Below are 12,067 nucleotides of genomic sequence, written 5' to 3'. Positions count from 1 at the left end.
GACATGGAGCTGGGGTTTGTTGAGGACGTCCTCACTTCAGACTAAGGCGGCGGGATCCTCGTAAATAAGAAGCACAAGATTTTTAGAAGTGCGGGAGTACAATAGGGCCGTTGATACTTTAGAGTACCTAGGCAACAGTCCCGCAATACCCCTTAATCCATGACGCTAACATCATCAGAGCACCATCCCTTATTGTACTGTGACACTGAACTGCACCACGACTAGCCAACTTCCCAAATCATGTTTCTGCATCTTCTAACCCTCTAAAGTAGCTTGTTGCGGTGTATCTGAACTTGACACATGGTCAATAATCTTTGGATCTGCCGTCGTCCAGCTATGAACCAGTACGGAGCCACATTCATTTCTCATTCATTTGATATTTCCCCCAGAGGGATCACCACATTGTTGTAAAACTCAACTCCGGCCCGCCAGGGCTGGTCGCCGTCAAAATCAGACTTAGAGAAGCCTAAACACCACTTCACAACCTCGCAATATCTGGTACCAACGCGAAACGCAAGCTCCGAATCTACACGGAACATTACTCTTCTTCTTAGTTCCAACGCCTCGACCTGATGGAAATGCTTCATGTCTGGCGAGAGTTGCACCGCCGCGTTGCCGCTCTGTCGGGGGACAGCCGCCAAGATGCTGATAAGAGGGGTCCAAAGGGCAATCTCGAACAAGACCAAGCCGAAAGAATATATATCGTACTGTACCCTGTATCCGCTTGCTGCGACACCTTGGTAGTTTGGGTGGCGATAAATGGCAGATTCGAGGTCCCCAAGAACCTTTCCTTGGTCGATGGTTTGAGCTTCAGTGTGTTGTCGAGAATAGCCGAAACCTTGGATGAGTGCAGAGCTGATTGCATGGAATGGAACACTCTGGTTCTCATCGTAGAGTTGAGGAAATATTATATTGTCGCTGGTGATGGATTTGTGCATCCAGTCGCTGCCGTAAAGTTTTGCTAATGTATGTGCCACTTTTTTCGCCAGTTGGTAACGCTTCTCCAGCGGAGGCTTGAAGGGAAGGCTATATATTTTTCGTAAAGAGAGGGGTTGCTTTTGGATCAAATTCAAGCTTACTGGAACAATAGCAGGAAGGGGAAATCGAAAGGCTAGCCACCAGCTGTGAAGTTCTGGATCGTCGACATATCCCACAGCTTGGAGGGTGTGAAGTTCGCGGGCTGCATGGGGAGCACCCAGGAGAGACACCAGTCTTTGAAGCCGCTTCTCTAAGATGACCTTGTCTTGCTCCGTTATGTTGCTATCGTATTGTTTCTTTTCGAGCAGATAGCACATGTCTTTGCTGAGTCCCCCCCTGTGCAAGAAGCGACCCTTCTTGCGATCAATAAGAGGCACATCTCGAAGGTTTAAATGCTCTGTCTTGACCAATCCCGTTATTGCACCCCCAGGTTGGCATGAAATGATCTTTAGTTGAGCTAAGAACCGCATGTCGATTTCAGATTGTTGTTGTCGAGGGCTTGCTTCATCATACCGCCTAAGCAGATCCTCGACCTCGGCCAACTCTGCCTGGAAAAAAAGCAAGTTTCGTGCAGGCAGCTCATCAAATCTCATATCTACTGTGGTGTCGGTTGTTGTCAAAGCGGAGAGGGATTGAGTATCTGAAGAGCTGCCGACAACCTGGATCGCAAAGCGTGTGACTTCCTGTTGGGAAGTTCTCAGCTGGCTCTCCGACAGAAGTTTCTGAAGTCCGTCGACATGTGCCTCGACAAAGCCGATGAGCCCTCCAAACATCGCTCTATCCTTAATGGCCCACTGGAGACGTTTGGCGGATCCAGGATTAACTGATGGATGGGCCCGCTGATCCGCAGGCGACTGTTTCTCTCCAAGATGCTTCAGATGTGCATTGGCAGCTCGTAGGCTTCGCTGCATTCTCGCAATTCTACTCTTCTGCTTTTCCACATCTTGTTTAGATGCATCTTCAATCACAAGGCCGTATCGCTCCCTCAATTGATCTGCATTCGAGAACAGCTGGTCGATCCTTCTCAAAGCCCTTTCGATGAGACCCTCAAATGGTACGAGGTTGTGATGAAGCGGCCCATGTTCAAGACCAGAAAGCGAGCCCCAGATATCAAAACGAGCTCGGCTGGTTTCAATGCGAATCAAGAGATCCTCGGAGTCCTCCGGGAAGGAGATGGCATCTCCCACGGTCGTCCAGGCCTTGGCAGCTGTGCTGTACGCAAGGCGCGCGAGGCCAACCATGGACACAGTCCCATCACCCATATTTAGAGCCGATAGATGCGTTACTTGCTTTGTGGGAAAACCAGGATTGGATGAGTTATGGTGTCTTCAAGAGGTATGATAGTGCAAAGAGTGAGACGAGGGGGGGGGGGGAGAGTGGAGTTGTGCGAGCTGAAAAATGCCAAGGAAAACTATCCCTATCACTTCATCCTCCCCCTGTCAGATTCGAACACCACCGCTAAGCTGACCTAACACAGCCTGTGTGCCAAGCCACGAAGCCCCTGAAAGGCTAGACCTGTCTCATTGACCCTCTCCAAGTTTCAATACATTATTCAACTTCAACCTGCAGGCAATCCAGTAGAATCAGACATGCTATGTTCAATATGGCTGAGTTTGAATTTGTCACAACGTTCGATTTACCAAGCCGTGGGCTTGTACCCCGCTCCAATACGGCCACTGGAGAGGTGGAGCCTGCTCTGGAAGGTCTTCCAACGCCAAGGCAAGGCTCGTTCGCATCATTCGTCTGCCATCTCAGCCATCTAGAGGCAAAATTACGAGCCGACTCTCCTCTTGTACTCGACGGCTACTCTAAGATCCGCAAGAACAAACATATTCTCGGCAGGGGCAACACCTTCCTCGTGCGTCAGGCTTCGTGGGTCAAAGACTCAAACGAGCCGCCCCTAGATGTGGCGCTGAAGGAAATCATACCAGATGGAGTAACGGACAGTCGTCCCACCAGGCAAGTCAAGCTTTACATCTCCCATATACCAAGCTAAAGTGGTCCAAAGTGATTGGAAAGATATCCTGTTCGAGATTCGGGCACTTCTTCACGAACCTATAAGGTATCACCCAAATCTAGTCCGCCTCCTTGGGCTTCAATGGGGTCTTTCTTCGTTGTCAGAATCAACATATCCAACACTTTTGATGGAGTGTTCAGTTCTAGGCTCCTTGAAACACCTCCAAGAGTCCATGGATCCGTTACCGTTTGCCACAAAACAAAAATTATGTCATGACGTTGCGAGGGGCTTGTCTGCACTGCACGCTTGCGGAATTGTCCATGGAGACATGAAACATGAAAATGTTCTGATCTATAGAAACCATAATCCGCAGCTGGAGCTTCTGGGCGTGGTCTACACAGCTAAGCTTGCCGATTTCGGAGGCTCTGTCATGGATATGGGTAGCGAGGACTTCCGACGTCTAGAAACGTCGACTTGGCCTTTTCAAGCACCCGAGTGGTTAAACCCCCTTTCCCGTGATGGCATGAAACTGACAGATGTCTACTCCTTTGGGCTGCTCATTTGGAGAGCGTTCACAGATGGTAAAGGTTATGTGTCTTTACCAGGAGCTGCCCAAGACTCCTCTATTGAAGACAAGGAAAGCTTGGCCACCCAAAAGCAAAGAGATGGGTTCACGAACTTTGCTGTTGCAGATCTATGGAAGTACGCAACTGACCATAAGGTGCCTCGGGAGTCGCTTGATATCACTATATACGCTGTACTCGCCACTCTTAGATTGGACCCTGGGGATAGAAGCCTGGCGAAAGCTCAGGAAGCATTGAGGGGAACCAAGTAAGAAGGTTTTTAGAATTCCAGAAAGACCATGCACATGCAGATAACATATGCTTAGATTGGTAAAGATAGAAGCACTGCTAGATTTGATACGAATTGAGAGTAATGAATGGGAAGCGACACATTCCTCGGGTCCTCCAGTAAGCCTACCAAAGGGAATGACCAATTCCGATTGTGTCGAGCTAAACACGACTCCAGGGAAAACATGGCCTTACGAGAGATAGCCTCAGATTCTTTCTTGGCAGAGGCGGCAAAAGCGTTGACTTGCAGGACAATCTGTACATCTCTGCCATCTCAGACGTCATATTCAGATACTAACAAGGTATCAGGCCCGGATATCGCCCACGGTTGATTGAACCCAGTGCTGGAGAGTTCGTATTCGAGCCCTATAAATTGAAGTTGATCCTATCTTGGGAACAGCAACAACAGATTGTGGCAGAGTTCAAAGCCGCTACTGTGCGCGTAACGGGCCAAGTTCTCGACCTTAAAAGGACTGTGGCCGCCTTTTATCTCTTTCAGTGCCACCTGGAAGAATTCGGGGTTGTTTTGGATTCTGCAGAAGCAATAGAATGGCTGCGCCAAGCAGCAGCTGATGATGAGAGTCATGAAGATGCTGATTATCAAGCTCAAGCCTGGTTATGGAGGTTATCTCGAGTTTTTGGCGTTAAATTGAACATTCCGAAGAAACGACTCGAAGATCTTCTGAGGATATCGGTCTTCAGGGGTCACAGGACTGGACTAGAGGATCTTTCGCAGCTTGCCTTTCACATCCGCAGCTATGATAATGCAAGTTGGGAAGCCCTTTACTGGGATGCACAGAGATTATTTCTCAAGTTTACCGGAGCAGTTGGAATGGCGTACTTCCTGCCTCATCGAATGACAATCAAATTCAACCTACACAATCTGGTAGAACTCGATGCACAGCTCCGTCTGCATCTTGGGGAGAACTACGAGAAATCATTGAAAGCTGGGACAATCTCAGAAAACCGTTCAGGAAACACTCCACAGGCTTCTACCGATACCAGCGAAGACGTCAATGACTTTGACAATATATATCTCAATGAGAGAGGTCATGGCCTTCTTCACTTCGCAGCAGCCAACGGCAACATCAAAGCACTACGACATCTTGTCGAAAAGTATAAGTGTAACATTGATCTGCCAAATCAGCACGTTGACGAAACGCCACTTATATGTGCTTGTCAAGGCGGAAATCTTGATTGCGCAATATATCTCTTAGAAAAAGGAGCGAATCCAAATGGGTCGCGATTCAGCCATGAAGGCCCTTTACACTGGATGTGCAGTTTTCCCCTCCCCGAAATAGAAGTCCTTGTACCGACGCTCATCGCTGAAGGGGCCGATATCGAGCTCTACGGAGGCGGCATGCGTCACGATGTTCGCGGGATTCGAGCAGACTGGGAGCACAATTTTGACATAACCGTGACGCCACTTGGCAGAGCGGTTCTCATGAGAAGCGCTGATGTGGTCGAGGTCCTTCTAGAACTTGGCGCAGATCCGCTTGCAAAGACAGGCAATAGACATCAGGGACAAATGACTGGCCTGCACATGCAAAAAGAACTCTCGGTCTCGTGTCCCCTCGAACTTGCAGCTGTGTTGACATTACCCCGCATATTGGAGAAAATGCTTGCCCATATCGACCGCTCGAATCGGGAGAAGCAAATGAGAGTTATCGATGAAGTGGCCATGCTTGATCTGGCACACAACAAGAGGGTCACCAAATTTAACACTCTCACCCTTCAGAGCCGTCTTGTAAGATGTGGTGTTACCTACGTGACCGATCTGCGTACGACGTTATTTACATTATCGCGCCGGGCACAAAAGTGGCATGAAGCTCGTGATAACGAAGAAATAAACAAAGAGAGGAGCGAGGTTCTTTGCAAAGAAATCTCCCTCGGAAACGTCGACATTGTTCAATGCTTACTCGATCTGAACTATCCAGTCGATGGGTGCAGAGGATTCAAGCCGATTGAGCAAGCCATATCTCTCAATCATGAAAACATTTTCCAGCTCTTGCTGAAACATAAGGTGGACTTGACTTCGATTCGTACCACACCTGATGGGTCTCAGCTTTCGTTGCTGCACCTCTGTGCCTCTCGGCCAAAACAATCAAGGCCTGGAAGAATGATAGTCGACCACTTGATTTCGGCCGGATTACCACTGGACACAAAAGATGGCAAGAGGTCCCCTCTCGTGCTAGCAATTCTCAATCAAAACTTCGACGTCGCCACCGCTCTTTTAGAGAATCGAGCAGACGTCAACGCCCCATACCAGATAGAATCGCTAGGGTCAGATGAGCACTTTCGGGAGTCGGATGTGCGAACGGTGACAATACTTGCAGAATTATTGGTTCAGCACACCGCTGGCTCTCTTGAATCACTCCGATTCCTATTTGACAAGAAACCAGGAGGCTCACTCCACGGACCCGATTTTATCGTCGACAAAACGAGGAATCTCTCCGCATTCCACATTCTGGCAGAGAGCCAGCAGTATACAGAAACTGCTCAAATAACGCCGCAGATTCTCAACCTGTGTGGGCAAGCATACTCTGAGCCTTCTTGCATCAACTATGTTCATCCTATACTTGGCTCACCACTCTACTACGCTGCTTCGGTCGGGAACCTGGCAGTTGCTTCCCTCCTTTTGTCCAAAGGAGCAGATGTGAGCAGTTTAGCTGGACCTGACCTTACTCTTTCCGTGCACTCTCTTCTCCGGACGGAGGGGTCCTGGACTGCCTTGTGGGCAGCAATCCTTCGTTATGATGAGGAGATCCAGAACTTGGTAGCATTCCCACCATCTGACCCCCTTGATCTCAAACCTGATTCGAGATTGCTGGCCAACTTAGAGGGTATTATTGAGAAATTGTTCGAGAGAGACGATGATCAATTAGCCAGACATGCTTGGAAGAGACTCGTTCAAAGAAAAGGAGGGCTGACAAAGAAGCACAATGATGCTGTTAGCGCGAGGATGAAGAAGAGAAGCGGGTATCAAGCTACGAAGGACGACAGGCCCGTTGAATTGTGGATGTTAGAGGATAGCGAGGGTGAGGTGAATAAAGTTGACAAAAAGGTCGCAGAGTTGTCTGGAAAGGAGTGGGTTACAGATGAGTTAAGGAAGTATTTCCCAACTGGGCTGTAGGCTACAACGAGTTCCATTGCTGCATCTGTCGAACCAAATACAGCCGGGGCGTTTTAGAACGTTCCGGCAAAGCTCAAGTCTCTCCAGGCACTTTTTCAGGGCTCGATCAGAATTAAGCGATCTCGCCTGGACTTTATAGGGAGGGGCCAGTCAGTAAAAACAGAATCAAGAGGAAATTGAGACAAGAATCTCTCTAGACATGTGGTTGAGGTAACCCCTTCTAAACAATTGCAGTTAATCAACCAAGTAATGGGGGAACAGAATTTTCTTGTGATTTCTGCGCCACTTCAAAAGTCTACTTTAAAGCACTGATCACGTGGCAGAATATTGCAGTTGATGTCAGCCTAATCTCAATCCGGTACCTGCAGATTGATAAGCAGCTTCATTTCACCTCTTAAAATTGACGACAAATGCCCCCCAATGTAGCTTGCATCTGCCTTCCCATGCCCAAACCTAGCCACTCATATCGCTAAAAGGGCCTGCCACCAATGGGACATGCCTACTTTGGCCTCCTATCCATATACACCTCTGCCCCCGCAGTGCATCCGCGTCCTACACCTGCATCCCGGACCCTCCGACGCGCCTCTGGAGTGTGAGTTCGTGACGCAAAAAGTCGATGGCACGCACTACGAGGCATTATCTTACGTGTGGGGCGATCCGGTAAGCCTTCTCCTCAAGACTGCTCCGGGTCTCTCTTCTCCCTAGTCCCTCCCTCAATCCCACAATTCTAACTAGAGAAAGACTCCCGTCGCATTCGTCAAATGCACCGATCACCAGAGAAACGCAGGCTTCCTCGGCGTGGGCGCGTTCCTTTCGGAAGCCCTCAACGCCTTCCGTCTCCCTTCAGAGACCCGTAGAATATGGGTCGACGCCCTCTGCATCAACCAAAAAGACGTTTCAGAGCGACAGTCACAGGTTCGTCTCATGGGCGCCGTGTACGGAAAAGCAGAGCACGTTTTATGCTGGCTGGGGCCTTTCCCTCCTGACCCTGGCTCCGACGCAAAAGCTAAACATACGATTTCTTTTCTACGGAGATTCAACGAGAAGCCTCAAGAGTTTTTGAAGGCAGCTCATCAACACCTCCATTTCGGAGAAGAGGTTACAGAGACAGCTGGCGATGTCGCATTACTTGACTCATGGCTTGGGATCAAGCAGTTGTTTGACATAGAGTATTTCCACCGCGCATGGATCATACAAGAAGTTGGGCTTGCACAGCACGCTCGCTTTTACTGGGGCTCCCAATCAACGTACCTCGATTGGTCCGAGATCGCCACATTCTGCAGTTTCATGGACTCAAAAGGCGCTTCCATCATCAACCACCTTGGACTGAAATCATGGGTTGCAAATCACATCAACCTCGTTTGGGCAAACGACAAAAATGGGAAGCCGGTGCATAATTTTGTCGAGGTGTTGCATTGGGCGAGGGTCCACAGGAGTACGGATCCGAGGGATTATATCTACGCGCTGCTGAGCCATGCAAGTGCCAGTGTGGATGGGAAGTTGATCGTGCAGCCGAATTATAGGATTTCGACGGAGGAGGCGTATACAGATCTTACAGTGAACGTGATACAGCGGACGAGTAGTCTGCATATCCTGGCCTTCGTCGACCATCATGAGGAAGCTGGGGTTTTAGTTTTGCCAAGCTGGGTACCGGATTGGCATGCGTTGAATTTGGTTGCTCCGCTCCGGTGTCCGACGAAGTCTGCGTCAGAAACAGATAATAATTTCTCGATTATCAAGTTGGAGAAGGGAATGGCGTTGAAATGTCGTGGCTTTACCATTGGCACCATACGCGCGATGTCAGATATGATCGAGCCTAGCGGACTCACCGTCACGACGCTGGAGAAGGAAGAGCAGAAGAAAATTCCTTTCCTCGTTGACCACATCTGGCACAAAGTTGCTTTGGAACCTGAAATTTCACTGAGCTCTACCGAAGAGTTTCTTGGGGCACTTAGTCTCATTCTCACTGGTGGCTATCGGGACTACTTGAACTCTACCTCGGGAGAGGAGCAGAAGAAACAGGTGGCGGACCTTGCAGCTCTGATTTTTGAGTATGAACGAATACGACCACCGGGACACCGGAACGGATTTTTTGCCAGTCTATCGTCTGAAAACAAAGCGGCCGTTCGAAAGACGGCCGAAACAGGCTCGGCACATCAGTTCGTCCAGGATATGACTTGGACTTCTATGTGCCGGAAAGTTTTCCGGACAACTAAAGGACGTTTCGGTTTAGGTCCTCGAATTATGAGAACAGGAGATATCTGCGCTATTCTCTCCGGCGCGGTATATCCGATGGTCTTGCGTAATAAAGGCGACGATAATTTCCAGTTGATCGGTCCGGCATTAATGTATGCCCTTATGAATGGTGAATCTGCGAAAGCATGCCAAGAGGGAGAATTCCTAGAGCAGGAATTTGAGATTCATTAGAAAATAGACCTGAAAAGAAAGTATCCCATGCCTATGGCTTCAACCCACCTCACTACTCTCACCAACTTCAACCTGCCTTGGGGGAATCTTCTCGATACTTCGCACACCCGCCCTTTGGTGACGAAAAGGATCGTAAAGAACATTCCAGTTCCGCTTTACAGGTTTCCGATAGATGTAAGTTGGCAAACTTCACACGAGGTTGAGCATGGTTGGTACAATCGTTGCCTACCCGACTAGCTCCGCCCACCACTCATTGATCCGGCCTACTTGTCGCGTCCCCTCGATCGCGAAATCCTCGTACACATCCTGGAATGCACCGAAGATGCGCTACGCACACCACCGCTTTCCTCTCGCGTGCCTGCACGCGAGAGGATGTTTACTAGGAAAGGAAGATGGTGTCGGCGATGGCGACTAGCATGATGCTTCAAAATACTATCTCGCATGCTGGGCCAAATCAACATACCAGCTTCTGGCGCGTGTGCAATGTTGCCACGCAATGAAGGAGGCGTGGTGGAGCTGAGGGTTTATAGAGGGTTTATAGGGCTCAGGGTCTAAGAGTCGTGAATACAAGTGTGTTCCCGGTTATACCTCAGGGGAACCCACAGAGCTTGGTTTATACGGTTGCCCGGGAAGCGGCGGATTATCGGATATCATTAAAACATGTTCAAGGACGGAGGTTGTGTGGTCTGTCAGGACATGGTTAGAGGCCAAGTGGGGAGGAATTATTCGACATATGTCAAGAAATGAGAGACCGACCCTCCATAACATGGAGCGCAGCGTCTCTTTGAATTTATGGCTCGAAGCTGCCTCTTCGATGTACCATTTTGAAGTGGAACAATAGCTTCCGGGGAGATTCTAGTAAAGCTGGGGAATGGTTCCTACTTCCCAAACCCATCTATCCAGCATGCTTTGTTCATCCAAGCCGAATTGTTCTCCGCACCATCTTTTCTCTCATCCACTTCGAGAACATATCCATTTCCCCTTCCAAATTGCTTGAGTCCCGTATCGTCTCTTCTATCCGACCATCCAACCCATCAAATTCCTTGACGATTTGTGCAGCGACTTGAAACGAATTTCCGCTTGTGTCATCCACGAGAACACCAGTTAGAGTTTTCGACTTTGGAGTCAATGTTTTGAAGGCACCTAGCCCTGGCGGCCCTCAATTTTATGTCGGATAAGGAGAAGCGGCCTCTCGCAGATTTGCCACCATAGGTCGAGTTCTGTTTTCGGGTCTTCTTCACTCGCCAGGCCGCATCCAGGGTAGAAGGTGAACGTTTTGGCCTCAATGTGGATGAAGCTGAGATTGCGAGGTATTTGAGACAGAAATTCTAGGAGAAGGGACTCATGAACTGGAGAATTGAGAAGCTTTCCTCATTCAGTCTCTATCCAGACTTGGGACTCGTCGGCAGACGGATGAAGCATTGTGAGGAACGGCATCGCAGATCCATTCCAGACGGCCAACGACCATGACAGGGGCATTGGTACACGTTCTTAAATAGGACTATCATTTTGCCATGTAATCCCGATGAGGAATCCTTGATTGGCACATATGGACAAAATACGTTTCAGGTTGTGAGGCATATGGGAGAAGGACTGCAGGAAGTATTGGAACTCCCATCAACTGGTATAGCTGCCATTCTCCCTTTTCATAGACTCGAAATACCTCAGACATCGCATTGATAGAATCGCTTTCATATATGAGATCTCGTTTTCGAAATTCCGAAAAGTAGTACAGAAACCTCGGGGATCCGTTCCCGGCGTCTTGTGCGAGAATACACTAGCACCTAGACTGTCCTCACTTGAATGCCGCTGCTCGAGATGGACTTGCATCACTTCCGCACAATGGGTGTTACTCTACTCCCAGGATACTTGATCGTCTGTAAAGATAATCCGACGTCTGCTTAAGATCCACTGTGGTAGGCCCAGCCTCTCCTGTCCGCTTTTTATTCCCGAATAGAGATTCGCCTTAGGGTAAATCAAAGCTATGCTTTGGTCTCCAACTCAACGCGGGCTTTGTGCTTTGCGAAAAGTTCCTGCAACCTCTGGTAAGCCACAAAGAGACCCTTCACCTGCTACGGCGATAATTATTATTTGCATTCGTGTGTATACTATCAGTGTCCATGAGGCAATAAAAATCGCGCCAAGTCCAAGTAGAAATGGAATCTCTACCTTCTCATCAACGCACAAAATCTTATTTCTTCGTAGACCTTATTCACGGCATCCACCACGGGTTGAATCATCAAGATGGCTGAAGTCCCCGTGCAGCGACCGATGAAATACGCCGCCCACCACCATAGGCAACAACACACCCAGGAGGCGTTCATCGCGTTCATCGTGGAGCAGTACTTACCCATCGCCATGCCCGTCTTCAAGAAATAAGGCATCCTTAGGTATCATAAATCAAATTTCTCCTTCTTTTGCGTCGCACGAGGTTAGTAAGGTTGCCGCTCTTGCTCAGGCGACCCTCGGCTCACCTCAGTCAAACTCGCCTGAGTAACCTGTGTAACCCACCCGAGAACTCTGAGCACCCCGAGCAAGATCTACCATATTGTCATGAGTTTTTACCCCTCCCTTTTAGCCAGCCAATTACACTTGATCTAACCTCTATTCTCTCACATCAATTTTGTCAAGTTTTGATGACGATGCTTAAGGAGCCCAAACAAAGTCCTCAAGGAACCCAAAGTGGACACTTTCCAAAAATATATTTAGTGTTTTCCTTGT

The 12,067-nt window shown here is 48.9% G+C and overlaps 3 protein-coding genes across 3 annotated transcripts; 2 read left to right on the top strand and 1 right to left on the bottom strand.

Annotated features, from left to right (window-relative positions):
• Positions 1 to 365: 365 nt before the first annotated feature.
• K444DRAFT_689141 (uncharacterized protein) lies at positions 366 to 2,240 on the bottom strand (the record flags this gene model as incomplete). Its single annotated transcript, XM_024887728.1, has 1 exon — positions 366 to 2,240. The coding sequence occupies one exon, from the start codon at positions 2,238 to 2,240 to the stop codon at positions 366 to 368; it is 1,875 nt and encodes a 624-aa protein (XP_024743780.1).
• A 341-nt stretch (positions 2,241 to 2,581) lies between these two features.
• Positions 2,582 to 6,919, top strand: K444DRAFT_578184 (ankyrin; the record flags this gene model as incomplete). The annotated part of the gene is made up of 5 exons (XM_024877599.1): positions 2,582 to 2,927; positions 2,977 to 3,766; positions 3,825 to 3,906; positions 3,965 to 4,044; positions 4,096 to 6,919. 5 exons carry the CDS (start codon positions 2,582 to 2,584, stop codon positions 6,917 to 6,919), a joined length of 4,122 nt encoding a protein of 1,373 aa, XP_024743779.1.
• A 495-nt stretch (positions 6,920 to 7,414) lies between these two features.
• Positions 7,415 to 9,346, top strand: K444DRAFT_515777 (HET domain protein; the record flags this gene model as incomplete). Its single annotated transcript, XM_024873625.1, has 2 exons — positions 7,415 to 7,579; positions 7,661 to 9,346. 2 exons carry the CDS (start codon positions 7,415 to 7,417, stop codon positions 9,344 to 9,346), a joined length of 1,851 nt encoding a protein of 616 aa, XP_024743778.1.
• Between the last annotated feature and the right edge of the window lie 2,721 nt (positions 9,347 to 12,067).

This window comes from Hyaloscypha bicolor (genome assembly GCF_002865645.1).
Source record: "Hyaloscypha bicolor E unplaced genomic scaffold K444scaffold_10, whole genome shotgun sequence".
In the NCBI taxonomy this organism is placed as follows: Eukaryota; Fungi; Ascomycota; class Leotiomycetes; order Helotiales; family Hyaloscyphaceae; genus Hyaloscypha; species Hyaloscypha bicolor.
Note: the sequence above shows the minus strand (reverse complement) of the source record. Positions and strands in the feature narration are given on the sequence as shown.